This window comes from Ornithorhynchus anatinus, chromosome 13 (genome assembly GCF_004115215.2).
Source record: "Ornithorhynchus anatinus isolate Pmale09 chromosome 13, mOrnAna1.pri.v4, whole genome shotgun sequence".
Classification (NCBI taxonomy): Eukaryota; Metazoa; Chordata; class Mammalia; order Monotremata; family Ornithorhynchidae; genus Ornithorhynchus; species Ornithorhynchus anatinus.
In genome coordinates this window covers 31,584,877-31,612,726 of record NC_041740.1, presented here as the reverse complement: position 1 = coordinate 31,612,726, position 27,850 = coordinate 31,584,877, and the positions used below count along the sequence as shown (strand labels likewise).

The following is a 27,850-nucleotide window of genomic DNA, read 5'->3' as shown; positions in this document are numbered from 1 at the left end:
CAGACACCACACTGTGATTTTATTGAGGACGTCAAGCGACTGGTTGCAGTCTGCCTTTTGCCTTCTGCTCAGAAATTTACTCTGCACCTAGTGCCTGTGGTAGATTGGAGGAGGTTTAAATCTATTCATCTGGCATTTTATACCTTCTCAAATTTGACACTTCTTTCCTATAAGAGCTTTCTTCCTCTGTTCAATATGTCCCAGCTGACAGGGGCTACTTTCCTAAGGCAGACTTTCCTCGGGCAGCAGGTGTGATGCTTGTGTTCTCTGGAGTGTGTGGGTGGGGTGTCTGCAGTGTGTTCCACCACTCTCTATGGCTCAGCTTTGTGCCTTTTGGCGGAGGTTGGGAGAGCAGCCCATAGTCTCTCTGATGTGGAAATGGCTCCCTTTTTTATGCACTCAGGGGAGGAAGATGGCTGTGTGTACCAATAACATAACCGATATCACAGTAAAGGAAATGGGAACGGAGTCAGAAGATTTTACCAAATTCGTTGGCGCCTTTGTGTGCCAGTCAACCATCATTCCTTCTGAGAGCAAGGGCTTCCGGACAGCGTTATCAACTCAGTCCATCAGCCTTGCGGATACGTTTTTAGGTGGGTGTTGTTTTGTTGCATCTCCAAGAGGAACACCACCATAGAGAACAGGGGCAGATAAGGCTCCAGGAATCCCAGGGCAGAGGAACCTCCATCCTTGTCTCCTCTGACCATCCCCAGAGAAGTCTTGTCCCCCTACTTATATCTGTAAGTTATATATGATATATCTATAAATGATATATCTATTTTTTCAAATGGTAATCTGTTAAGCATTTATTATGTGCCCCAGCTAGGGCAGATACAAGCTAATCAGATTTGACACAGTCCATGTCCCACAAGGGGCTCACAATCTTCATTTCCCTTTCCCAGATGAGGTCACTGAGGCACAGAGAAGTAAAATGACTTGCCCAAAGTCACACAGCAGACAAGTGGCACAGGTCCTTCTGACTCCCAGGCCCGTGCTCTGTCCACTAGGCCACGCTGCTGCTCGATATATTTTAAATTGTTTCTATTGAGGTCTTATCATCTCCCCCTCTAGACTATAAGCTTGTCATTGGCAGGGAAAGAGCCTGTCAACTCTGTAACAGTATACTCTCCACAAGCTGTTAGTGCAGTGTACTGCCCATAGTCAGCGCTGAATAAATTCCAGTTGATTGATTGAATATGGTTCACTTGTCCCATTTTGATTGCTATTTAGGAGCAACTGTGGAAACCACACTGCAAGACATCAATGTAAAGGAAGAAATGTTTCCTTCTCCACCGAGGCCAATACCCGACATCCATTTCTTCTACAAGTAAGTGGAGATTTCACCCCTCTGGATCTGCCCCAAATCCATTTGGCTAAGGGGTGTGCCGAGGGGACCTTTAACCCCAGAATCATAGTGTGAATACCCACTGGAAAATGCTCTTCTCAGGGCCTCAACTCTGATGTTTCCTCTATCACTAGTCATCAGAACATTCCACAAGCAGGGCCACTTGAAGTGGAAAGGTGTCTGCCACCTGCGATCGTGATAGGTGGCGTCTAGACTAACTTCTGATCTGGTTTTGCAACAGGTCTTCCGTGACTACGGCATCTTGTGAAAATGGACGTTCCACTGTGGTGACGGTGAGGTGTGAACCCACCCGACCAGGACAAGGCTCGATTTCCGTTTCCAGGTATTTTTACCTTACCTTGTACAATAAAAATAATTGTGGTATTTAAGTGCTTACTTATGTGCCGGGCAGTGTACTAAGTGCGGGATGGGTACAAGTAAATCAGGTTGGACACAGTCCACATCCCACATGGGGCTCACAGTCTTAATCCCCATTTTACAGATGAGGGAACCGAGGCACAGAGAAGTAAAGTGACTAGCCCAAGGCCACATAGCAGACAAGTGGTGGAGCCGGGATTAGAAACCCAGGCCTTCTGACTCCCAGGCCTCTGTTCTTTCCACTAGGCCAAGCCACTTCTCTCATCGTCTTGAAAGCATCAGCGACTAAGGAATAGGGTAGGGGCGTGGGCCTTCCTTTCTGATCCTCAACTGTCATTGTCACCTTTGTGACCTTCTCTTTCCCCACTTGAAGTGTCGGGGACCGCCAGTATTGTACTCTCCCAAGTGCGTAGTACAGTGCTTTGCACATAGTAAGGGCTCAATAAAAAAACGATAGAATGAATGAATGGAACTGGGGTGCTGTGGCAGGGCTGCTAAGTCTGCAGAAAGCCCGTTCTCCCTTCAAGCAGTGTCTTCGTAAGCCACAAGAGGGGGCTCTACCACCAGATTTATCTTCTTTTAGACCAGGTAAAAATCACCGGCTGAATTTTACACTGCTTCCCAGCAGGGGAAGGTCTTTACCCCACTTACTGCCTTAGGAAAATATCTCCAGAACGAACTACATTCTGCTACATTGCACAGACAAGAAGCTGAGGCACCGACCCAATTGGGAAAAGCAGTTGACTCATGAAATATCCCCCAAATCTGAAAAATGGTGGAGATGAACCCAGTTCTCCTAGACTGTGGGAATTCTAGCCTTGCAGAAGTCCACATGAGAGAAAACCCACGTTCACCTGTATCTGGTGCGTTGTGCATGTGTACATGTGTTTGTTGCTTAGTTGTGAAGAAAACAAGGAAGCAGAGGTTATTGTCACCCTTCCTTAGTAAACTCTTTGGTGGTTTACCATGGTCCTGGGCTGATAACCACCTGCTGTGTTGGGAATAATAGTAATATCTGTTAAGCAATTACTGTGTGTCAAAGGCCTGTACTAAATGCTGGGGTAGATATAAGATCATCTGGTTGAACACTGTCCCTGTTCCTCATGGAGCTCACAGTTGAAGTTAAAGGGGGAGCAGGTATTTAATCCCCATCCAACAGAAAAGGAAACTGAGGCCCAGAGAAGGTAAGCCACTTACCCAAGGTGACCTAGCGGACAGGTGGTGGAGGCGGGATTAAAACTCAGGTCCCCTGACTCCCAGGTCTGGGCCCTTTCTGCTGAGCCAGACTACTAGGCAATACCTGTAGAAGCTCTAATTGAAAGGCACTGCTCTAGAACTAGGATGGAATAGTGGCTCTGTCAAGAATGTCATGAAATAGACATCTTTAGAGTGTCACTCACGGGGAAAAAATCCTGCATTTTTCTACAAATTTTGTATTGTCTTGTTTGCCATGGACCCCATATTTAAGGGTATTTAAGTTATTGGAGTTTTTCAGCCTCTTTATGTGTTCTGTTGATTTCTCTGGGACATCCTGATTGGGAATGTGGTACTTCCTGATTGTGTCCATGGCTAGCTGTCCGTTTGGCTGGCCCAGACTTGCCAATCTTTCTCCAGTTAAAAAGGAGCTGGAGAGGCTGGACTGGGAGGTTGGTCCTTCAGATCCAGACTTTGGGAAGGAAAGAAATGACCAGAGTAAAGTTTCTTTTAATATGAAATTGTACTGTAGTATATTGTACTTCCCAAGTGCTTACTACCCTGCTCTGCACTTAGTAAACACTCGATAAATTCCAGTTCTCCCTCCTACTTGGCTATGAATCCCCTGTAGGACGGGAACTCTACCCGACCTGATTAACATGTACCTGCCCCAGGGCTTTGAACAGTGCTAGACAAATAGCAAATGCTTAATAAATACTATTAGTATTATTATTGTCAGTAATAATAAAAAGAAATGATTGAATCCGGGTGGTTTCTTTTGTGAAGCCAAGTAAGCAAAGTTGTGTTCTCTTGCCATCTAATGGTCCCTCCTGAAATTACACCAAAGTATCACTACGGTTTTTACCATCAGCCAATGTTTATGGAGCCTGCAGTTATTCGCAAAGCGCCTTAGGAGTTCCTGCGTGGAGATACAAAGGAGAGACACCGTCTCTACCCTCACGTCTTTTCAGAGGGTTTTAAACACGGCCAGGGCTGTGGTGTGTCAGATCTGAAGTTGAAGGATGTTCCAGACCAGAGAGCCAGTGTCGTCAAAAATGATGTGTTTTTGAACCCGTCAAGAATGATGGGTTCTTTAGTTTTTCAGTGCCTATCTGTATGGTTACTTTAGAACCACTTCTATCAGTCAACCAGTGATAATTATTGAGGGCTTACTATGTGCAGAGCACTGTATTAAGCACTTGGGAGAGTACAATGCAAAAGAATTTGCAGGCAAGTTCCCTGCACATAACGATTTTACAATCTCGAGGGAATGTTCACTCTTAGCAGAGGATGGTTACGATCCATCGACCCTGGCAGACATGCCTAACATGTCTAAGATGTGACTAGACATAGGCACACGGCTACTGATCAGTGCAGCCCCAGTTTGTGAAGGTATTTCAAAAACATCTTTCAAAACCAATACCTCTTTTTTTAAAAACAAGGTAATGGACCTACTAGGTTGTGCTTGTTTATTTTTGTGGTATCCAGGTGTCGGTAGGCACTGTGTCCACGAACAGAATTGGAAGCTGAGGCAGCCAAAGTGGGCGTTGCTTAGCTCAATCCTAGAGTAGGATTTTGGAGCAAGAGGCTAAATTTACACAAATGAAGGGGGTTGAAAACCTGGGATGTGATGAAAGAAAAACCTTCAACTGATTTTAATGAATTCCTGAACAAAGCAGACTCTACCCCTCTCCCCACCCCCCCATCCACCCCCTGGATTCTTTTTCAAATGGTTCTCGCTATTTTCAGTGAAAAACCCACACCTAGTAGCAGCAGGTTAGCGACCTCTGATTCATGCAGTGTTTTCATGTGCCATTAAATGGTGAATGTCTGATTGACCCCCAAGGACTTTGCTACCAAGGAAGAGGATACGGAAACTCTTTCTCTGCTGAGCTTAGCCTCCCTCGGCCAGGGGCCTCATCTGGAAAATGGGCACAAGTATGACCCCTCTGGCCATGGTCAGGATAATCCACACATGCTGCTGGCGGGATGTTTGACCAACATTCTGAGCTTCCCATGCTCTGTCTTTTCTTGTTTAGCCTGTGTCCAGCTGGCACCTGTGATGGCTGCACCTTTTACTTCCTGTGGGAGAGTGCAGAAGCCTGTCCTCTGTGCTCTGAGCATGACTACCATGAGATCGAAGGAGCTTGTAAGAAGGGAGTTCAGGTATGGAGCTGACCCATTGAAGAGTTTAGTGGTGCAGATGAGGCCATTTGGGCTAGTCCTTCCCCCCAGTAGAGCTGTTCTGGGAGATATTCATGGATAAACTAAAGGATTGTTTACATGTATTCAAAATCAAGACTGGTGCTTTAGCTGCAGAATCTACTGTCTGTCAAGATAGCAGAAAACAGGAAAATGGATGCAAACAAGTGATGATTGTGTTTCCCCCAACCTACCCCTAACCTGAAACGGCCTGTTGTTGTCAAGAACTATTGTTCTCGAGAAGCAGTGTTGCTTAATGGATAAAGGTCGGGCTTGGAAGTTAGAAGGACCTGGATTCTAATCCCAGCTCTGCCAAGTGTCTGCTGTGTGACCTTGGGCAATTCACTTAACTTTTCTGTGCCTCAGTTACCTCATCTGTAAAGTGGGGATTAAGACTGTAATCTATTTTATCACTATAGATAACATTTACTAGCTGTTACCCAAGATCCATTCGAGGGTTCATTATATCTTTTGCTACCCTCTCTTTTTTATAAAAAAAATGGTATTTGTTAAGCACTTACTATATGCCAGACACTATACTAAGCTCCAGGGTAGATAAAAGCTTATCAGGTTGGACACAGTCCATGTCCCACATGGGGTTTACAGTCTTAATCCCCATTTAACAGATGAGGAAACTGAGGCACTCTTTCCCTTTCCCCTCCTCTTCCCTTGTTTTGGCCATCTCTTCCACATCTCTCTTTGTATCTTGTCTTGACTTCCTCAAAACAAAGACCATTCCCACTTGACCTCTCTTCTTTTTCCCCCCATTCCTCCAACACCCCTTTCTTTCCAAACTCCTCTTCAACACCCTCATCTCTTCTTTGTTGCTGTTGATGACTTCTTTCCATCCCCAACCTGCCTAATTGTCTGTCATTAATGGGAACTCATTCACAGTACAAACCCAGAACGTGTTTTGCTCTGTCACTTTGAAGACATTAGGGGTGGTCTGAAAACCGACCCACTCCCACCCTCCTCCCCTCCCTTTTCCGGACTGGGATTGGGGAAGCAGGGGAGCATGCTCCCAGACCTCGTAGCAGGCTTTATTCAGACCACGAAGGGGTAAGCAATCGCTCTCCTTTATTACACTCCAGTGTAACAGGGAGCCCAACTGGGCAGCCCCATGTCCATCTCTCTTTTCACAGACAGTGCGTTCAGGAGACTCTGTGATGCTCACACTCCTAGGTACAGTCTCCCCCCGCCCCCACCCGACCCCCAGTAGATAGTCCACACACTGATGGACCATTCTGTAACAGTCTTGGATTTACATCTCCTGTTTCAATAATTGTCAGGTGGAGGGAAAGCTAGGTCCTCTCTCAGATCCCTTGTAAGGCTTAATCTGCATCACCTTCTAGACTGTAAGGTCCTGGTGCACAGGGAACGTGTCTCTCAATAATAATAATAATAATAATGATAATAATAATAATGGTGGTGTTTGTTAAGTGCTTACTATGGGCCAGACACTGTTATAAGCGCTGGGGTGGACACAAACAAATCGGGTTGAACTTAGGCCCTGTACCTCATGGAACTCACATTCTTAAGCCCCATTTTACAGACAAGGTAACTGAGGCATAGAGAGGTTGTGACCTGCCCAGAATCACACAGCAGACACGTGGTGGAGCTGGGATTAAAGCCCAGATCCTTCTGTCTCCCAGGCCCATGCTCTGTCCAATAGACCACACTTCTTCTCTGTATTGTACTCTCTCATGTGCTCAGAGTACTCTGCACGTATTAAACTCTCAAATTCCAATGATTGATCCAGATAAAGCATTTTCAAATGAAGGTTCTCTCAGTGTATCATCTGTGGGCTTTTTTTATTTTTATTTTAAGGAAACCCTGTATGTTTGGAATGAGCCAAAACAGTGCATTAGAGGCATTTCCTTGCCAGAGAAGAAGCTGACAGCCTGTGAAACAGTTGATTTTTGGCTAAAAGTTGGGGCTGGATTGGGGGCTTTCATGGCGGTGTTGCTCGTGGCTTTAACCTGCTACTTCTGGAAGAAGAATCAGAAGTGAGTATGAGGAGTTAAAGTTTGAAAATCACTTTTGGATTTGTTTTGGATTTTGTTTGGATTATGAGCCTGTAACCTTAGTGTGATCCAGCTTTTACTTCTAGAATGTTCCTCCAGAAAATAAAGAAAAAGTTTTCAGGGACAGTTCTACATAAAGGGCTCTAGAGAAAGTGAGTGGATGACCTAGTATCAGTACACATCTTGTTATTCTCCCTCACCCATTTCTGTGGTAGATGGAGATTTCGAAGAAGCTACCCAGTGGCAGAAATAGCGTTAATTTTCTCTGGGAATTTTAATGGTGTTATTACTCTTCAATTATTTGCATATTGTTCAATGGAAATTATAGTTTACAGTGATTATGGCAGTGCAGCAGTTCTGACTCCCCATCGAACACTTTGATTGTTTTCACTTTCTCATAATCAACAACCAAACCTTAGAAAATCTTCTCTAAAACCAATTCTCCCTCCCTCTCATTTATTGAGATGAGAAAATTAATCCAATTTGGTGTTATGTGATGGTCACCATAAGTTATCCACGTATAATTGTTTTGGTGTTTGAGCAAATCAGCAAACACAGATCATTCTCCCCTTCTAGGACTAAAAGCTCCCTGTGGGCTGGAAACATGTCTTCCAACTCTGTTGTACTGTACTCTCCCAAATGCCTGACTCAGTGCTCTGCTCACAGTGAGCGTTCAATAACTACCATTGATGAGGATGGAGGGAAATGACTAGCCATTGGATTTGTACATGTACTATATGGAGATCTGGAGGCATTAAGAGTCGTAATCCAGGCCGTAAATTTAAAGGCAATTGGATTCTCTCTAGGAGTTGTCGGTTGATGTGTGCCTTAGCAGCACAGGAAGTGTTGGGTAGAGGGTTTCCTGAACTATTTTGCATGAGCTAGGATATAGCTGGCTACCTGTCAGTAAATCACTTCCAGCCCTTATCAAAAGCTGAAACAAGGACTCATCATTTTAACCTCTCTTTAGGCTAGAGTATAAATATTCCAAATTAGTGATGACAGCTAACTCAAAAGAATGCGAACTTCCAGCTGCAGACAGCTGTGCCATCATGGAAGGAGAAGACAATGAAGAAGAAGTTGTCTATTCCAATAAACAGTCACTATTGGGAAAGCTCAAATCTTTGGCGACAAAGGTGAGGGGGAAATTCAAACTTGGGACTACACATTCATGGACTGGAGACAGCTCACGTATGTGGGGTTGGCATTCAGTCCATGAGAAACAGCGTGCCCTAGTGAAAAGAACATGGGCCTTGGAGTCAGAGGACTTGGCTTCTAATCCTGGCTCCACCACTTGTCTGCTGTGTGACCTTGGGCAGGTCATTTCACTTCTCTCACCTGCCTCTATTCTGGTGAAATGGGGATTATTATTATTATGGTATTTGTTAAGTGCTTTCTATGTGCCAAGCACTGTTCCAAGCACTGGGGTAGATACAAGGCAATCAGGTTGGACACAGTCCACGTGGGGCTCACAGTTTCAATTCCCATTTTACAGATGAGACAAATACCCGTTCCCTCTCCTACTTAAACTTCCAGTAGGTACTCATTCAACCTGATTAATTTGTATCTACTTCAGCGCTTAGAACCATTTTGGACACATTGTAAGTGCTGAATGAGTACCCTAAGTAATTCAGCCTGTGAAGCTCAGACTGAGATTTTTATCTTCATTGTATTGCACTGCACACTTCCCCTTATTATTATTAATCCTCTGCAAGAAGACTACATTTTTTTCCATCCTGTGGTATCACTAAAGATGTGTCCCTGTAGATCGTGCATCTCAGCAGGGAACCACTGTATTATGACTTGAAAACAGAAGCTTTCGGTATTAGCTGAAAGCATCGGGGAGGAGACGGTTTTGCCACCCTACATTTAAAAGCAGGAGAAAGGGAAGGGGAAATAGGTACTACCTAGTAATTAAAAATGAATTGATCAGGGAAATGAGTTTTAAAGGGAGGGATCCTAGAGAATTGTCTGATAAAAGGGAAGCATTTGCTGGTTATATTTTTGTAACTATTGCTCTGCTCGCTCCTGATCTGGGCAAAAGGTTCCAGTGGTTGCCTATGCACTGTCTTGCTCACCATTCACAAAGCCCAAGCCCACTGCCCACATCTCCCCTCAGTAAGTGAGAAAAAGGTAGAGACACTGGCAGTAGAATGATGGACTTTGTGAGGGAAGGTGCTCAAGGGTATTGCTTGAAAATATAATGCTTCCCTGTCTTGTGAGGGAAGGTGCTCAAGGGTTTTGCCTGAAAATATAATGCTTCCATTTCTTAATGCAGATGGTTGCATTGTTCACAGTGGTTATTTGCAGATACGTTTTTGCTGTGAATAGAGGAAAGTAACATTTCCAGTATAGAGGTCTAAAAAGGGCCAGTAAAATTCCAGCTCTTCATGACCATCCTTGATTATTTTTAATGTGGAGAAGTTTTCTTTTGGCCATCAAGAGGCTAGGTCATTTATTGGATTAGGTCTTTGGATATGGGCAGGGACGTGTCTGCTAACTCTGTTGTATTGTACTCTCCCAAGTGCTTAGTACAGTGCTCTGCACATAGTAAGTGCTCAGTAAATACCATAGATTGGATATGGACAAAAACTCCTTTTCCTTTCAATTTCTTCCTCCATGTGCTTTCAGTTTGTCCCTTATCATATTGAAAACCCCTGGAAGTATGTTAACCTGTTAAATAATAATAACCTGACCTTGAGGCAGTGGGATGGACCAAATGATTTCTCTCCTCAAGGTTCGAATAATATCTGTTTTTGGTTTATGTCGTAGGAAAAAGAAGATCATTTTGAGTCGGTACAACTGAAGTCTTCAAGATCCCAAAATATATGAAGATGCGGTTCCATCTTCAGACAAACATAGAAAGAAATCTGCGTTCTGTTATTTGCAGGAACACATTTTTAAGCCTATCCTGGCCCACATCACATTGGTGATACCTGGGAGGAATGCTGAGCCGTTTAGTGGGGGGGGGAAGAGGAGGAGGTGGAGGTGGTTAGAGAACTTGGTTGCCTTATCACGCGGTCGAGTACCTTGCCAAAAAAGGAAAGCGGGCAGTTGGTTCCTGAATTGGTGGTGAAGTTCAACTCAGGAAGAGATATACATATATAAATATAACGGAAATGACATTTATGCCCACCTGTGCGTGGCCGATGCATGCCATTGTAACTTATTGGTAGCTTTCAACCATTGCACATATGAGATCTGCGGTTTGGTGTATGAATATGTGTGTGTGTGGGTGTGTGTGTGCGCGCTTGTGGATGCATGTAATTCCCTGGGCATTTTTTTCTCCTTTAAGTTTGGGGGAAGACTTGCAATTTATGTAAGGTACCATCCTTTTTTTTTTTTTTTTTAAAAAAAAAGAAATACGTTTGAAAACAGTCTGTATTCAAAATGCTAAGCAGGTGAAGAAGAATCTGATGAGTTTTTCCTTGAAATTAAAACAAATCTGAATTCTCAAGCGCTAGGAAGACTGGGTTTTTGCTCAGACCCCTGTGGTTCCCTAATGCATTTTCTTCTCAGGAGTTCCATTCTGGGTGGAACTCATGATGTCCTAGCCATCAGGCAGGGAAATGCCCGGCTGAAAATATAGGGGAGACTCTTTAGAGAGGAAAGAAGAAGAAGCAATCCATGGTTACCTCCCTCACACCTCCAAGTATATGAAAATGAAAGTCAAAAGATGCAAAAGGGAAAGGCTGCAGGGGCCATTTGCCCTCAGGAAACGGCTGAGATGAGTGATTTTTATCTGGGTAAGAATCCTCAGACAGCACACAGAGATCGGACATAAGATGGACTGCATCCTTAGCAGTAAGCGAGAGTTGATTATAGCCCTGCATGATTCAAGGTGATACAGTTAGTGGAGGTGTTTTCCTCAAGGGACGACTTTCAAAACTCGATTTGTTGAGTGCATGTTTGAATGAAGCTGGGATTGGCTAATTTCCTGAGAGCCATAGCACTTTTAAGGGCTGAATACAGGGCATCTTTGCCCTAGTCACTACATTCAAGTCCTAATTATTCATGCCGATGGAAGAGTGAAGGGGATACTCTAAATGCAGGTGGTGAGTTTAGAAGTGTTCCAGGGAGGATAAGGAAGGAGTTGACACAACTATAAGAAGCCCCAATGTGGTTTGAAATGTTCAGTGAACGACTGGTGAATCGAACCAGCTACAACTCAACTCAAGCAACACACCGAGTGGGCCAAGGAAGGCTGAGGATGTGGAGGAAGAGGAGGCTTATCCTCTAGAGCGCCCGAGGTTGCAAAGACCCCATTCTCTACTGTATCATTTGGATTCAGCAAGTCTTATGTCTTTGGCAGAGTGCCATTGCTGTCCAAAGTCACTTTTGTGGTATCATCGAATGAATGTTAAAACGAGTGAAGTTTTGTTTTGTGTCCTTTTGTACCACGGCACACAGTACTGAACGTTGAACATACCGTGGTCATCCCATTTACTCGTGGTCTTTCTGGAGATCGTCACTTAGTAAGTGGATTTGGAATTTCAGTTCTTTGACCTTTTATGAAGAAGTTTTTAACATTGCTCAGTTTGAGTCCACTAATGGAATGTGATGTAGAAGATTTTAAATTTTCCTTTGATCAAAATTCTAACAGAGAGGGAAAATGGATTTGGAATTTGCCCTTTTGGATTATTGGGGGAACAGCTGGCTAAAACCAACTCTGCAGTGCGCCGCAAGATTGGATGGAGTCAGGACGCTTCCCCCGAAAACTCCCGTCACCTCTCTCTTCATCCTTAACTGTTCTCAACGTGTGTGACCAAGCCATAGAAATAATTGGGATTTTCTCCCTGGTGTCTCCTTTCTTCTTCTGTTCCTCAAATCTCTGACATGTCAAAAATGCCTTAAAGTTTAATGAACTATCTCCCTGTGGAGTTGATGTGGGGAAGTTTCTGTTTATTTTTAATTTGTGATAAAATAGCATTTTGTCTGCACAGAGCTGGCTTCGCTCAGATGAGTCCGTCCTATGATTCTAAATGATCGTCATTTTATTCCACAGTATCCTGAGCCCTGGACAGTTTCATTTGGCTCAGGATTCTGAGAAAAGTTTGCCAACTGATTCTGGCTTTAAAAATTCTTCTCAGTTTTTCATCCCAGTTTGTTTTGGCTTCCAGATAGCAGGGGAACGTCGAAGGGCACAAACAAATTAGGGAATCTTACAGTGGCTTTTAATTGATCTTTGGTATTGTTTTTCCTTTTTGTGGCATTTGTTTTGCAAGTGGTAAAGAAAGAGAGTTATACATCAGTTTTCATAAATGGGCACAGTTTTGAAGCCTTAAATACTTTTGTTAAGCCAAGTGGCGTCTGTAGCATCTAGTGCTCTGCCAAAATGTATTTAAAACAATCTTCCACTAGATGAAAGATGGTCTTGTACAGATAAATTATTTTACACCTTCTAAAGATGTGGAGCAGTTTGTGTTTAGATGATTAAATGGATTACATTTTATCACTGCATTTGCATTTTATTTGGTTATTAGCAATCAAGTCCCTTCCAGAATTAAATACATTTCATCACATCCATGTTGACTTGAGAGTCTTTTTTTCATCTCCCCCAAAAAGAACCAAAAACAAAACAAAAAAACAGATGGTAGTGGTTCAAAATAGCTGTCATTGGTCTAGGAGCTGAATATATTTACTAGCATGTGGGTGTAGCAATGAAGAGAAGTTACTAATCTACAGTGTACGTTGTACAGCACCCTTGCACATTAGCACAAGCCTAGGGACTGAATTGAAATCCAGTTAGACTTTAAAGAAATCATGCTGTGAATATGGAAACATTTTAAATTAAATCATAATGAAGACCCCAATCCTCAGTACTAATACTGTACTGTGACACTCATGAGTAAGGAAAGGAGAGTTGTTTCAGTTTGGAAGATTTGTTCAATGACTGTCATTTTAAGGTGAATCTTGGCTGAAGAGGAACTCACCATTTCTGACTGATGAAGCACTGTGGCCTAGTGGATAGAACACGGGGCAGAGAGTCAGGAGACATGGGTTCTAAATCTTGTTTCAACACTTGCCTGCTGTGTGACCTTGGACTTAGTCGCTTAACTTCTCTGTTTCTCAGTTTCTATATCATTAAAATAGGAAGTCAGTACCTGTTCTTCCACTCCCCTAGTCGGTGAGCCCCAACAACTGATCAATCCTATTTATGTAACACATTTTGTGCAGAGCACTGTACTAAACTCTTGGGGGAATACAATATAATAGAGTTGGTAGACGCCTTCCCTGCCCATGTGGGACCAGGACTGAATCCCATCTGCCTATTTTGTATCTACCCCACCCTTTAGTGTAGTGCTTGTTAAGTAAGTGCTTAACAAATACTCACTGTTATTATTATTATTCTATAAATGCCCGGGCCTAGCGATCAGTCAAATAACTCAGAGGAAATGGTTTACCAGAATTTAAAACTCTGCCAGTGTGGAGTTGCTGAATTTAGTCTATGGGAGAGGCCTCCCTGATGAGCTGCTGTCAAAACCTCTGTCCAAAACTCTTGGGAATGATAATAATTTTGGTATTTTTTTTAAGCGTTTTACTATGAGTCAGGCACTGTACTAAGCTCTGGGATAGATACAAGTAATTGGGTTGGACACAGTCCCTGTCTGTCCCACATGGGGTTTGCAGTCTTAATCGCCATTTTGCAGATGAAGAAACTGAAGTACAGAGAAGTTAATTGACTTGCCCAAGGTCACACCGCAGACAAGTGGCAGAGCCAGTTTTAGAACCCAGGTCCACTGACTCTCTTTGCTTCTGGTTTTGGAGGAAAATTTGGACGCCTCTAGATAAGCCCGTGCTAGGACCTGAGAGAAAAATGGGCAAGGAATAAGATAACCGCCTCAGCACTAGAACTGTTTTGTATGTGCTATGGATGCTTACTGCAATTAGGGCAAGTACAGGAAGGCAGGTGACTACACTGTGGAGTGTTTGGTCTAAGACATTTCTCTTCAAGCTAATTTAAGAGGCTGGTGTTTGCTGGCTAGAACATGGGTAACAATCTGAAGCATTTTTGGCCAGTGGTTCAGCCTCAGGAATGATTAATGTCACTTTACACCCAGGATCCCTAGTCATAGTTAACTAGGCACAGACTTGGGCCTTGAGTTGGGGAAAGTGTCCACTAAACCAGAAATTGGATGTTGGAGAATTTGGCTCCTGATTAGCTTTGGCAATCAACCTAAATCTGGGCTGCCCATCAAAATCCTGAGACATTTTACAGTTTCCCTAACATCCCATAATTCTCTGAGAAATAATTTTATGTTATTACCAAACATATTAGTACTAGAAAGCAGACAGGAGGCCTGGCAAATCTTCAGTGCTTCTTATAGAATTAACTAAGAATGAAATGTACTGTAAGAAGAAACCCACTAACAGTGAAATATGAGAAGACTACAAATGCGAAGCTCCATACCCAAAGAGTTTGTGGACATTCAGGGATAATGAAACTTGGAGCTTGACATTCTTATTTCCCTAGGGACTTTCATATGTCATTTGTCCTAACAACTTCCTGTGAAGCAGAGTAGGTGTGTTTCCAGCATCAGCACAACCCTGGATCTCTTCCCCCAGCTTCGGTTGGAGAGGATAAGCCATTCTTTTCCGTTCTCCTTGGACAAAGCCAACTTACCTCAGGTGTGTCTCTTTCTCTGATCCTGGAAGTCCCATCTCTCGCACTCCTTTCCTTCTGGTGATTAATTTTAACTTAAACTTCTCATCCCCCAAGCTAAGTGAGATGATTTAAATTAGATAACTGTGGTATTTGTTAAGCGCTTACTATGTGCCAGGCAGGCCCAAGAACTTATGATGCCATTCTTAAACCATCTTAGAATCTGAAAACAATTGCTCCTGTATGTATAGCTTGGGTTTCTGTAAAATCTCCACTTCTGAATTTTTTTAGTTTAGAAAGGATTGGAGCAACCCCATATCAACATCAGTGGTGTTTATTGAGCACTTATTATGTATTAAGCACTGGGGAGAATACAAATACAACAGAGTTGATGGTCCTGTTCCCTTCCAACAACAAGAAGCACCATGGCCTAGTGGATAGAGCACAAGCCTGGGAGTCATAAGGACCTGTGTTCTAATCCTGGCTCCATCACTTGCCCATTGTGTGACCTTGGGCAAGTCACTTCATTTCACTGTGTCTCAGCTCATCTGTAAAATGGGGATTAAGACTGTAATGTGGTACATGGACTGTGTCCAACCTGGTTACTTCATATCTACCCAAGCATTTAGAACACTGCCTGGCACATAGTGAGAGTACAGTGTCTGGCACATAGTAAGTGCTTAACAAATACCATAATTATTAACAAATACCATAAAAAGAGCTTACATTCTAAACAATAGATTTATCATCTGGAAATATAACATGCATAGCAGCACAAACCTATGGTGGATAAAATGGCGTCTAGGTGTCTCTCAATCTGGGTATTCTGCCCCTTTCTGGAAAAACTTTTTTTCTTTTAATTTTTCTAGCAAGTACTTGTTAGGTGGTGGAATTTGGATGAACTAAATATGGGGCAGAGGAAAAGAAGATCAGTTGCTGATAAACTCAGACATTGGCAGAGATCAGGAATGTGTGGGCCTGCATCAAACTGGGCTTCTTGAAGCCTTTCTGGAAATAACAGGACTGGCTGTCATGACTCACCCACACACCCTGCCGGTCTGTCCTGGAGAGATCCTGGGCCAGTCGTCTTGGTTGGCAGTCTTTGAGGTTGGCACAGCCCATTTCCTTGCCATCCTTAGCATGTGCGACTTCCGTTATGTGGTCTGGGTGCATCTCTTTCATCAGCTTCTGCTAAGCATATGCTGAACACACACTCAGCTGACACCCCTCCCAGTTCCAGGAAGGAGAAAGGAACCTGTTTGGTCTAGCAGCAAGTACTGGGTTTGTTTTTTTTTCATGGCATTTAAGTGCTTACTACGTGCCAGGCACTGTTCTAAGTGTTGGGGTAGATACACTGTAATCAGGTTGGAAAGAGTCCATGTCCCACATGGGACTCACATTCTTAATCACCATTTTACAGATGAGGAAACTGAGGCACAGAGAAGTTCAGTGACTTGCGCAAGGTCACACAGCAGACAAGTGTCAGAGCCAGTTTTGGAATCCTGATCCTCTAACTCTCTTTGCTGCTGTGTAGCTAGTCACTGACTTTGGTTTTAAATTGTTTTTTGTTTTAAATTGATTTTTCTCTTACAGATAGGGCTCTGCAATGAACATTAGTATAATAGCTAGAGTAAATCAATCAGTCAACCTAGGTGAGGTGACAAAGGGTGATGTGAGAAACAGAGAGAAAGAGAGGAATCCACAATTATATAACTTTTAAGTGGACAAAGTCATTAGTGTCCTGGAGAAACCTCTCTAGAGGAAACATTACTAAACAGTGGAGCCATCGTGGCTCAACACTCCAGGGGCTTTTGTGGTTTTAGGTTAGAAATTGAAGTGCAAGGGAGACTCAGAAGGGAGAGGGAGTAGGGTAAATGAGGGCTTAGACAGGAAAGGCCTCTTGGAGATGTGATTTTAATAAGGGTTTGAAGGTGGGGAGAGTGTGGGTTTTCACATATGAAGGGGGAGAGAGTTCATTTGGGTACTAGATACCTGGTTACCTGATTCTGTCCCATGCTCAGGCCACGCTGCCTCCATGCTGTAAAAACTAAGTCATCCTTTGACCCTGTCAGGCGGGTTTGGAGTTCCTATTTAACTCCGAAGGACTGACTTGTATTCTTCAGAATTCTATGCAATTTGGAGAGTTGGACAAAAATACACATCCACCATGCTGAAAAACCTTTAAGGTTTTATTGTGGCTACCTTTACATTAATACTGATGTTTTTGTGCTGAGAAAAAACAATCGGTTACACATAATGTAACTTTAATATACAACATAGAAACGCATCCTAAATTAGTTACAACAAGGACCTACAAAAACTCCATAGGAAAAAAAGTTATCTGATATTGCAATCACATCTACAGGAGACCCATCCCCTGTGGCCCTAGTCATCACTCTGGCCTTGGCAAATGATGGTCATTGACACATCCTGGAGATCTGTTAATAATAGGGCAGGGAAGGGTGATAAAATCAGCCTAAAAAGTTCTAGCACATCACTAGGTACTGTACAGTCCTCAAAAATAATCGATTGTACTGTTTCTAAAAAAAAGGTACTAGGTTGTGGTGTGTGTCGCTTTGCTCGTTTAGGACCGATGCCACGTGGGCGCCTTTGTCTAACAGTCTGTCGACTCGAGCATCAGACCATCAGGCCGCGATCACAGGGATGAGGTGGTCGAGTCCAGGACTTCCCTCCCGTTGCAGACTGTTGGCACGAAGGTGCCGGCTGACGCTGGAAGACACAAGTGGGAGAGCCGAATAGTTAGCCAGGGAAGGAAAAAGATATTTTCTCATCCCGGAGGGGTGGTGCATTGGCTGGTGTTCACCTATCTACCTGAAGCTGGGTGAGGGGCAAGGTGCCCTTTGGGCACCTCCTCACCATCTCCGTGGCAGAGCTCCCAGTACCCCCGTGGCCATGTCCTGGCATCGTGCCTCTGGCAGCATTACTATTTGGACAATTGGGGACAGTTATAATAGCCTACCTCATAAGCCTCTGCTGAAGCTAATATTTTCAAATCATTTCCTAATGTCACTACAGGGACCTTAACATTTTACATGATTCAATTTGCCACCTTTGTATTGCATCGGTGTAGGTTTTTGGCCATCTATTTTCTTTCCTTCCTGGAAAAATAGCATTACTATTCCACATTCGGCTGTGAGAAATGGAGGAAATGATTATTTTATTTTATCAACTCTATGGGTTTACTAACTCAATTACTTCTCCCTTCATAAATATTTTACATGTGTAGCCCCTGTTTGCCCATCTGGTACTCCCTGAGGTTGTAAAATGTGTAACAGGCCTAAAAGCAGTTGCATTTTGGGGAAGAGCCTAGCTATTATCTGGAGAAAAACCCCTTAGGACTTGTAATCGTGAAGCTGGGTCCATTTTCTCGAATGCTGTTGCCAGAGTTCTATAATTATCCATTCTGTATGATAACAGAAGGGGTGCACTGAGTCTCATAACGACATAAACATCTCTGGGTCAGGCCAAAGATCAGTTGAGCCTAGGAGTCATTATCCTACAGTGGCAACAGGATTCTTTGAAGAAGTGTGGAATCAATCAGTGGTATTTATTGAGCATCTCCTGAGTGCAGAGCACTGTAGTAAGCTCTTGGGAGAGCACCCTCTATGACATTTGGCCTAGCGACCATGGATACAATATCCAGCAACCCTTTAATTTCCTCTACAACCCTTCACTCCTCTAATAAACTCTTGGGACTCCTGTCCATGCATTTATCCCAGCTTACTATTGTACTATTAGCCATAATGGTATTTAAGTGCTTAGTAAGTGTTTGGGAAGTACAGTGGAACCATATTTATCACCAGCTAGGAGAGGAGCAACAAGTTATACTAATTATGGTACTTGTTAAGTGTTTATTCTGTGCCAAACACTCTTCTAAGCATTGAGATAGAAACAAGGTAGTCAAGTATGACACAGTTCCTCTCCCATGTGGGTCTCAGAGTCAAAGTAGGAGGGAGTAGGATTTAATTCCCATTTTACAGATGAGGAAAGTGAGGCACAGAGAAATTGTGACTTGCCCAAAGTCACACAGCAGGCAAGTGGCGGAGTCCTCTGACTCCTAGGCCTGTGCTCTTTTCACTAGGTCATGGACTCTTCTCATGTTTTAATACATTCAAAAATCAAACTGCACCAAAAACAATCAGTTTCTGTGGAGTGTACAATTCCCCTGATTCAAAAAGACTCCTTTGGTCTTCTGAATTTTATCTTTAAGATGAATACCATCCATTCAGAACTCCGTCTACCCCCTAGAAAGCAACTGAGGTACATATCTTTATATATTATAAATTACTTCTATTCATGTCTGTTTTTCCCCTCTAAACTGTAAGCTCTTTATAGGTAAGGAACATGCCTGCTAAATCTGTTGGAGTCTTCCAAATGCTTAGTACAATGTTCTGCACATAGTAAGCATTCAATAAATATCATTCATTGATTGTTGCAAATACAGTGGTCTTGGAAATCAAGAGCTCCTCTACAAAACTTTTTAACTTTGTAGCCAATGAACGCATTGGTTCTGACAATGTGTTTTCAGCCACTGCCCTATGTCTTCCTTCAGCAGGGTTTTCTTATGCCATGCGTATCAGTCTATCTAATGGTTCAAGGTAGGCTCTCCACTATCCCCTTGTTACTCTAAAGGTGAGTGTATAACTCATCAGGCTTGAAAGGACACACATTTTGAACTGACTAGATATTCCTTCAACTGTTGCATGTCCCTCACCCCACTCCCAATACCCTAATAATCATCTGTTTTGTGTCCATATTCAGCATATTCTCCTGCTATTGATTGCCGACTCCACCTGTTTTCTCATTCATCCCCTTCATTACAAGGGGACCTTTGGACTCATCCCTGCTGTTACTGAGTAATCATCCCTGATTAATCTTAGCATCCTGGGAAAGTGAAAGACACTGACTTGCAAGGTGTTTCTGGATGCTCCTGGGTGTTGTGGGGGAGATCTTTCCCTAGAGGAGAAGCTGAGAAACAGGATTTCTGCCAAACTGCCTCTCTCCCCCTCAGAACAACGGGCTTCTCTAGCAGCTAATAATAATTGGGATGGTATTTGTTAAATGCTTATTATGTGCTCAGGCACTGAACTAAGCACTGGGGTAGATTCAAGCTAATGTGGTTGGACGCAGCCCATGTCTCACATGGGGCTCACAGTCGTAATCTGTATTTTACAGATGAGGTAACTGAGATTCAAAGAAGTTGACCTTAACTTGCCCAAGGTCACCCAGCAGACAAGTGGCAGAGTCAGGATTAAAACCTAGGTCCTTCTGACTTTCATGTCTGTGCTCTATTCACTAGGGCATGCTGCTTCTTGCTATGTGTTAAATGCTGGGGAGGATACTGTCATATGTCCGAGTCCCTGCCCCATACAGGTTCAAAGCCTAATTAAGCAATGGTATTTCTTGAGCACTTACTGTGTGCACAACACCATACTAAGTGCTTGGGAGAGCACGATACAATAGAGTAGAGAGACATGATCCCTGCCCACAAGGAAGTTACAGGCCAGATGAGGAGGAGGAGAAGAAAGGGACTAATCTAAAGGGGTGGGACAGCAGGTATTTAATCCCCATTTTATAGATGAGGGAGCAAAAGCACAGAAAAGTTTAGTGATTTATCCAAGGTCATCTAGCAGGCAAGCAGTTGAACCAGGATTAGAACCCAGTTCTCCTGACTCCCAGTCCTGCACTCTTTGCATTAGCCCAAACTGCTTCTCTGTAGAACTTATAGAGGGCTTCATTGCTAGTGGGTCTGGTACCAAAAACCATTTCAATAGTCCAAGACCTAAAAATAAAATCCTTCCTCCCAGAAAGATATCTTCACCTTAACATATCCATATGGTAGGGGTAGGACAAATGGGAAAGAAAAGATGTATGTGAATTAGATCTCTATCTAGCTAATGCTTTCCAAACTGACTTTAAAATCTTTAGACCTTGTAAAATTCAATTTGGCAATTTTAACAAATTTGTGGATTTCCTTCAAAAGCAAAAAGGGGATCTTTTTACTTACAATATTTCATCAGGACATGCTTATAATTATATCATCAATTATCCCTTTCACACAGAATCCCAAACTAAAAGTGGATTGAAAAAAGGGACAGATAATATGGAAAAATATTTTATGTTTACTGCTGGATTGCTGTTCATTCCAACATAACATTTCGGATGTGAGCTGCGTTTTGTTTCAAGTCAGGTCTATCAAGTACCTATCGACTATATAATCACCTACACATTTGTACACGTTTCTTCACATATTGGTACTCAGTTCCATGCTTACAATAACATTTGAATAACAGTGAGGGTAGTTACACACCAGCCATTTCTTTTTCACAAATTCTAGATTATACCATCTGATTTCAGGATGCCCAAAGTCACTTGAGATCAGCTTTAAAGAGCAAAGAGATTGTGTCGTGCATTTGAAATTTTTAAATTTAACAAATTTGTGGATTTCCTTCAAAAGCAAAGAGGGGATCTTTTGACTTACAATATTTCATCAGGACATGCTTATAATTATATCATCAATTATCCTCATCAAATATTACTTACTGAGCATCTTCTTGGGTGATCAGGGTCAGAAAAACCAGACTTCTCTGCAACCAGAGAAAACAATGGACAGCTGAACTCATGCAATCAATCAGACCAGAGAAGCAACATGGTCTAGTGGATAGAGCATGAACCTCAGAGTCAGAAGGACCTGGATTTTAATCCTTTCTCCACCACTTCCCTGCTGTGTGACCTTGGGCAAATCATTTCACTTCTCTGGGCCCCAGTTACCACATCTGTAAAATGGGGATTAAGACTGTGAGCCCTATGTGGGACATGGACTGAGTCCAAACTGATTATCCTGTATCTACCTCAGTGCTTAGTACAATGTCTGGCACATACTAAGTGCTTAACAAATCCCCTCCCCCCCAAAAAAAATTAAAAAATCAATCAAATCAAAGGTATTTATTGAGTCCTTACTCTGTGCAGAGCACAGTACTAAGAGTTTGGGAAAATACAATAGAGTTAGTAGATACAATCCCTACATATAAGGAGCTTACAGTCCATAGAATGTTAGAAGAGCCTCTCTGCTACTGAATATGAGAGCACTAACTTGTTGATAAATGACAAAACTCTGCTTTCAGACTGACAGAGGAAGATGCCATCTGTGCAGGTTTGGAGGGAAAGCTTTGAAAGCTTTTTAAGCAGCCATCTCCTCCAACTCTGTGCGTTTGTTGAATTTCTGTTTTCCGACACTAATGCTCTCATTGCCAGAGAATTCTCTGTGATGAATATTGCAGCAGAGCAGAGGCAGAATTTCAGAGACCCAAGAGAGGCTGTGATAGTGATCAGGATCAATTTATCTGGGAGATGGTAGGAGTTTTATAGATGATTTTAGCTTCTTTAAAGAACGTATTCATCAGACAGTGATTCCTTTATGAATTAATGGATCATTTTAAAAGAGCTCAGATGAATATTAACCAGGTTTTTCTCTTTTTCTCTGGGGAAGCTGGAAGCGAGGAGGGCAGAAGAAAATGGTCTAAGGACACAGTTAAAAGAAGCCTCAAATGGTGCTTCAGTGGCCAAGGTGAGACCAGCATGGCTTAATGCTATTAAGAAGGAAGTGGCAACCCATGAGCAAAAGCTTCATAACGAACGAGAGACAAGGAGGCAAAAGAGAAAACATTGCCAGGCACCACAAACATTAACCATGACAACAACAAGGGACAACACTTCCGTGTGCACAACGTGACCGAGACTCCCCTTTGGGACTGTAAGGTCGTTGTGTAGTCAGCGCTTAGAACAGTGCTTGGCACGTAGTAAGCACTTAAATACCATCATCATTATTATTACAGTGCTCTGCACACGGTAACATGATCGATCGAGGGACTTTTACAGTCACACACACACACTCTTAGGTGAATTACACTGTCACTGTTGTCTTCTTAAAATATGCCAGGACGAAGTATGATGATAAAATTCCCAGGAAGAAGTTAAATGGATTAAGACTGAGGTTCAGAGAAATCAGGCATATTCCAGTTTACTGTTTTTAAAGAATGGTTTAACAATATAGTCTGTGCCCTCTAGGGGGAGGGAGAAGCTGCTTTAGAATGATTCAAGTGAAAGGAGGAAACCAAGTAGAAACAATTTTCTTCTGAAGGATTATGAAATATGCTGTTCTTCACCTTCGATGTGGAAAAACAAAGAGTTATTGCAGTCGGAAAGGGTAAGATTAGATGCAAAAAGCACTTCCTGGATGTAGAATCCAAGGATTTTGAGGACGGTCACATTTTCCACCCTCTCTTTCTGTTGCAAATGTGCATTTTGGTAATCAGCTACTCCTGACACTCTATGCAACACTCTATGCAGAGTGTTGACTCATCTCATGATTCAATCAGTTGTATTTTTTGAGCACTTACTTTGCACAGAGCACTGCACTAAGCACTTGGGAGAGTGTAATATATCCTCTTGAACTCCCTGCTGGCCCCATGAGTCTCCATTTTGCAATGCCAAGTTAATTCCATTCATTAGTGACTATGCTAAGTGAGAGTTTGTGTGGTTTAATGATTATTTGTCTACATACAGTGCAAGAAAGGGTATCATAGGAATCATGAAGGGAAATTCTGCTCCTATAGCCACAGGTCCCTACTGACTTTTTTAAAAATTTTGTATATTTCATATCTGTCCTTGTCCCTTATACTGTTTTAATGTTTTAGGAATTTCATTGCTTCCAATGTTTCCATCTCCCCTCCCTGCTTGCTATCCGTATTCATAGATAGTGAGCCCCTTGAGGGACAGGGTCCTTGTCTAATTCCTGATTGCAGATGCTCTTTCCCAGCAGTTAGTACAGTGCTCTGTACACAGTAGGAGCTTAATAAATGCAACTACAGTTTTCTGAGTCCCACTTTTGGCCATCCAGTAAAGGCTGTAGTTTCTTTAATACTATCTAAGTGCTTACTATGTGCTAGGCCCTGTACTAACTACAGGGGTAGATACAAGCTAATCAGATTGGACACAGTCCATGTCCCACTTGGGGCTTACAGTCTTAATCCCCATTTTACAGATGAGGTAAATGAAGCCCAGAGAAGTTAAGTGACCTGTCCAAGGTCACCTAGCAGACAAGTGGTAGAGCCAGTATTAGAACCCAGGCTTTCCTGATTCCCAGGCCTGTGCTCTATCCAGGGGGTTGCTTCAAGAGCTGGCTGTACAGCTCTCCGTCTGTATTGCACATTCAACTCCAGGCTTGTTCTTCATCGTCTGAGCTCACTGGAAATGCCAAACATGTAATATTTGAAGATATTTCTCATGAGCTTTTTCTCTTGGTTTTCTGAATATATTTTCCAAACACAAGTTATTTTGCAAATAAAAATAATATTAAGAGAACAGTTCCCGAATTTGAGCTAGAAACAAGGGACTCTCCTAATTGGATTTTGGCATAAGGACCAAATCTCCATATGCTTTTGGTCCCTCTGGACCCAACTGTGGGCATCATTAGTTAGCACGAGAATCCTGGCTCATCTTAATTATAGCGACACCGCAGAAAGGTGAATGGTCATTACCAGCAGCGATGAGGAAAGACATATCCTGGCTCACCTAGCTCTCAGGCATGTGGTCCAGACAGCCAATCATTGATGACAAACACACGTGTCTGCTCACCTGCATTCTGACAAGCTTGTATCCTGCCTGTTTTATTAAGTTCACTGGCACCTCAGCTGCTGCTTGAGAATGTTTGCCATTCCATCTGTTCCACAGTTACAATTCTGGTCTGCTTAACTCTGGGAACAAGCTGCCACATGCTCCTAGCTGGGACTGTTGGAGTTGAGTTGGGGGCGGGTGTGTGTGTGTGTGTGACCTATTTATTTTTATCGCCATACGGAAAGGGTGTGCAGATAACTGCAAATGAAGGAGACGGAGATGCCGAGAGGAACCTGGCTGCAGCATGAAAACATCAAATATTCTCTTAGGTAATGAGGTACTTTGTGCTAGAATGCCATCTGGATGATTGTATCCATCATCTAGGAATATTTTTTTTGGAGGGCCCAAGGCATTATATCAAGACTACCTTTGCATCAGACACCCCCGTCCCTATTTTTGGAGAAGGTGGGGACCCTCCCAGAGGAGTTGAGGATGTGATGCATCTCTGATCAGTGGGTCAGGGAAAGCATATTTTTCTCTGAAGATCCATTACCTAAGCATGGGTAGATGGGGCTGATGATGCTGAAGGAGAGTGGTTGCACTTGGGGAGCAGTAGATAGGACTGAGGATGATGGGAAAGAGGGGTTTTTAGGGACTGGTGGTTGGGGCAGAGGATAATCAGGAGGAGGGGTTACATCTGGGGCCTGGTGATTGGGGCTGAGGATAATGAAAAGGCAAAAACTCATTTCACAACTGGAAACATCCTGACATGTGGAAATTCTTCAGAATTCCCTAAATCTGGATTATAGGTTGGAGACCCTCTGACCAAGACCCTAATTCTTGGGTCCCCCTGTGCTTACCTATGAACAGTCTTATTTTGTTGCTGAGGTGTTTGCCTTGGGAAAGTGAGAAATGCACCACGTGATAGGGTACCATTGCTGTGGCTGTCTCTCTGGAGATTCAGGGTTGGTTTGATGGATCACACCAGAGAAGGAGCACGGCTTAGTGGATAGGCCCCGAGTCTGGGAGTCAGAAGGATCTGGGTTCTAATCCTGGTTCTGCCACTTGTCTGTTGTGTGACCTGGACAAGTCACATAACTTCTCTGGGCCTGTTAACCTCATCCGGAAAATGGGGTTTAAGAGTGTGAACTCCATGTGTAACAGGGGCTGTGTCCAACCTGATTAATTTGTTTCTACCCCAATGCTTAGAACAGTGCTTGGCACATAGTAAGTGCTTAACATGTACCATAAAAATGATAGATATTATTATTATGGATTGGTGCCCATGATCTGGTCCCTGGAGATAGACCTAGGACCTCAAACCCAGCATATTACAGACATGCTGTGGGCGTGGCTGATTCCCTGGGCCTTCCCTGGCTCATGTTCTCTGTGGCGGTGGAGGAAGCCAGGGATAGAGCTGCACTTGGTACTTACACTGAGAGTAAGAGGTTCCAGTCCCACTGACACTGAATCGATTCAGGTGAAGTCTGTGTGTGACCACATTCTTCTGGGGCTGAAACAGGATGATATGGACTTTTGGGGCAAACAGGCAGCCCAGTACCACGAATCCACTCAGGCTGACAGAAATGCACATGGTCGTGGTCTGCACCTGGGGTAAAAGGGGAAAGAAAGAGATTTTTAATAATAATAACTGTGGTATTGGTGCAGTGCTGTAGTAAGTGCTGGGGTAGAGTCCAGACAATCAGGTTGGGCTGTCCCTGCCCCACATGGGGTTCACAGTCTAGGGGAAGAGGGATACCTAGCATTGAACCCCCATTTTACAGATAAGGAAACTGAAGTATAGAGAAGTTAAATGACTTGCCCAAAGTCTCAGAGCTGGGATTTGAACCCAGGTCCTCAGACTCTCAGGCCTTTCTCTTTCCACCGGGCCACACTTCTTCATTGGTCAGTGTTGAGCTATTTAAAAGCAAGAAAACAAGTGGAGAAGGGTTTTGGAAATGGAATCCAGCAGGTACAACTGCAAGGATTTCATCTACCAACTCTTGTACTGTACTTTCCCAAGTGTTTAATACGGTGCCCTGTAAGTACTCAATAAATACCATTGATAGATTGATTGTGAAATGCAAAGGATTTAGTGGTGCCACCTCATCTTCACCATTTGTAAGAGACAATGGTTCAGCTGTCCACCCTACTGGAGAAGAGGAGTTTGCTGCGATTTTCCCAGCCCTCTTTGCTTTCCTCACCACAGTGGGATATTAGCAACTTGAATCCTGGAAGCGAAGTTTGTGTCCTCAGGATTCAGTTCTAGGGTGTCAGGGAATGTTGGAGCTGGGAGAGGCTTAAATGATCTTTCTCGCGTCCAGCCCCCTGCCTCCAGGGAAAGGGGGAAAAAAATCAAGTCATCTGCTGCAACTGATGACTGTTCTTTCATTTAGAGAACTTCTCAGCCTTCCTCCATAACCTGTCCCAGTGTTGTATCACTTGGATAGACAAGCTCTTCCTTAGGTTGCATGGAACTCTTTTCTTTATTGTTCGGACCTCCAGGGGTGTTGGAGACCAACTGTTCTAGGATGCTTATCCTTTCCACAACAGAACCCTGGGATCTGAAGAAGAAGCAGAATTGCCTAGTGGAGAGCCCGGTCCTGGGAGTCAGAGGACCTGGGCTCTAATCCTGCCTCTGCCAATTACTTGCTTTGTGACCTTGGGTAAGTCACTTGACTTCTCTGTGCCTCAGTTTTCTCAGCTGTAAAATGGGGATTAAATACCTGTTCTCCCTCTTACTGAGACTGTGAGCCCCCCAAGAGGGACAGGAACTGTGTCTAACTTGATTAATTTGTATCTAACCCCATGCTTAGAAAGATGCTTGACACATGGTAAGTACTTAACAAATACAATAATAATGATAATATTTTAAGCCATACTTCAGCATCCTTTTCTCCAGCTCTATTTTTCATCCTTCTATCAATCTTTACTCCAGTCTTGCCAGACCCTTTGGAACTGCAATATACCAAACTAGGCAGAGTTGGACCGAGCAGAAAGGAAGAATGACAGCCTATCCTTGGCCTGTTTGAATAGAATGTTCTGTCTGATTGCTGTTTTAAAAACAGATTTGCTGAGTCTGGCTTTAAGGAGAGTTTGCTTTTTTCCAGTATTATTTCTATTTACTCGTTGCAGTACTGTTGATCTTATGTAGGGGAGGAGCTCTTTGGAAGACTTTCAAACATTAAGCTAGAGTTCAAACTAATTACTTACTTCAATTATGGGCAGTCCCAACATCCCAAATCACTTTTGCTGAGTGGACTTAGCCATTGCCTTTTTAAGAAAGAATGAAATATCCTGATTTTGCAATAACGTATACCAATGTGTGTGTTCGGGGGGTGAGAAGGGGTGCGGCGGGAGGGAGGGCTTCTGGGGGGGAAGTGGCCTAGTGGAATGAGCAGGCCACTGTGAGTCTAAAGACCCAATTTATAATCCCAGCTTCATCACTTGATCACTGCTGTGTGACCT

At 43.2% G+C, this 27,850-nt stretch overlaps 2 protein-coding genes across 9 annotated transcripts in view; one reads left to right on the top strand and one right to left on the bottom strand.

The window, feature by feature from the left end:
* Positions 1 to 12,669, top strand: part of ELAPOR2 (endosome-lysosome associated apoptosis and autophagy regulator family member 2) — an 83,998-nt gene extending 71,329 nt beyond the window's left edge. Inside the window, exons 16-22 of the mRNA XM_007656928.4 lie at positions 404 to 593; positions 1,231 to 1,327; positions 1,587 to 1,688; positions 4,957 to 5,083; positions 6,947 to 7,125; positions 8,114 to 8,279; positions 9,916 to 12,669. Of these exons, the coding sequence (XP_007655118.1) occupies positions 404 to 593; positions 1,231 to 1,327; positions 1,587 to 1,688; positions 4,957 to 5,083; positions 6,947 to 7,125; positions 8,114 to 8,279; positions 9,916 to 9,975 (921 nt within the window). The 3' untranslated portion in view covers positions 9,976 to 12,669. The remainder of the gene's footprint in view (positions 1 to 403; positions 594 to 1,230; positions 1,328 to 1,586; positions 1,689 to 4,956; positions 5,084 to 6,946; positions 7,126 to 8,113; positions 8,280 to 9,915) is intronic.
* Positions 12,670 to 16,912: 4,243 nt separating this feature from the next.
* GRM3 (glutamate metabotropic receptor 3) overlaps positions 16,913 to 27,850 on the bottom strand; it is a 113,794-nt gene continuing 102,856 nt past the window's right edge. For 6 of the 8 annotated variants that reach the window (XM_039913877.1, XM_029077836.2, XM_029077840.1 and 3 more), the window contains 2 exons: positions 25,817 to 25,991; positions 16,913 to 17,476 (listed from right to left, as the gene is read on the bottom strand). In XM_039913877.1, coding sequence (XP_039769811.1) covers positions 17,403 to 17,476; positions 25,817 to 25,991 — 249 coding nt within the window. In that variant the 3' untranslated portion in view covers positions 16,913 to 17,402. Of the gene's footprint in view, positions 17,477 to 21,310; positions 21,355 to 25,816; positions 25,992 to 27,850 lie in introns of all 8 variants that reach the window. The other 2 variants (XM_039913878.1, XM_039913879.1) reach the window with 2 other exon arrangements.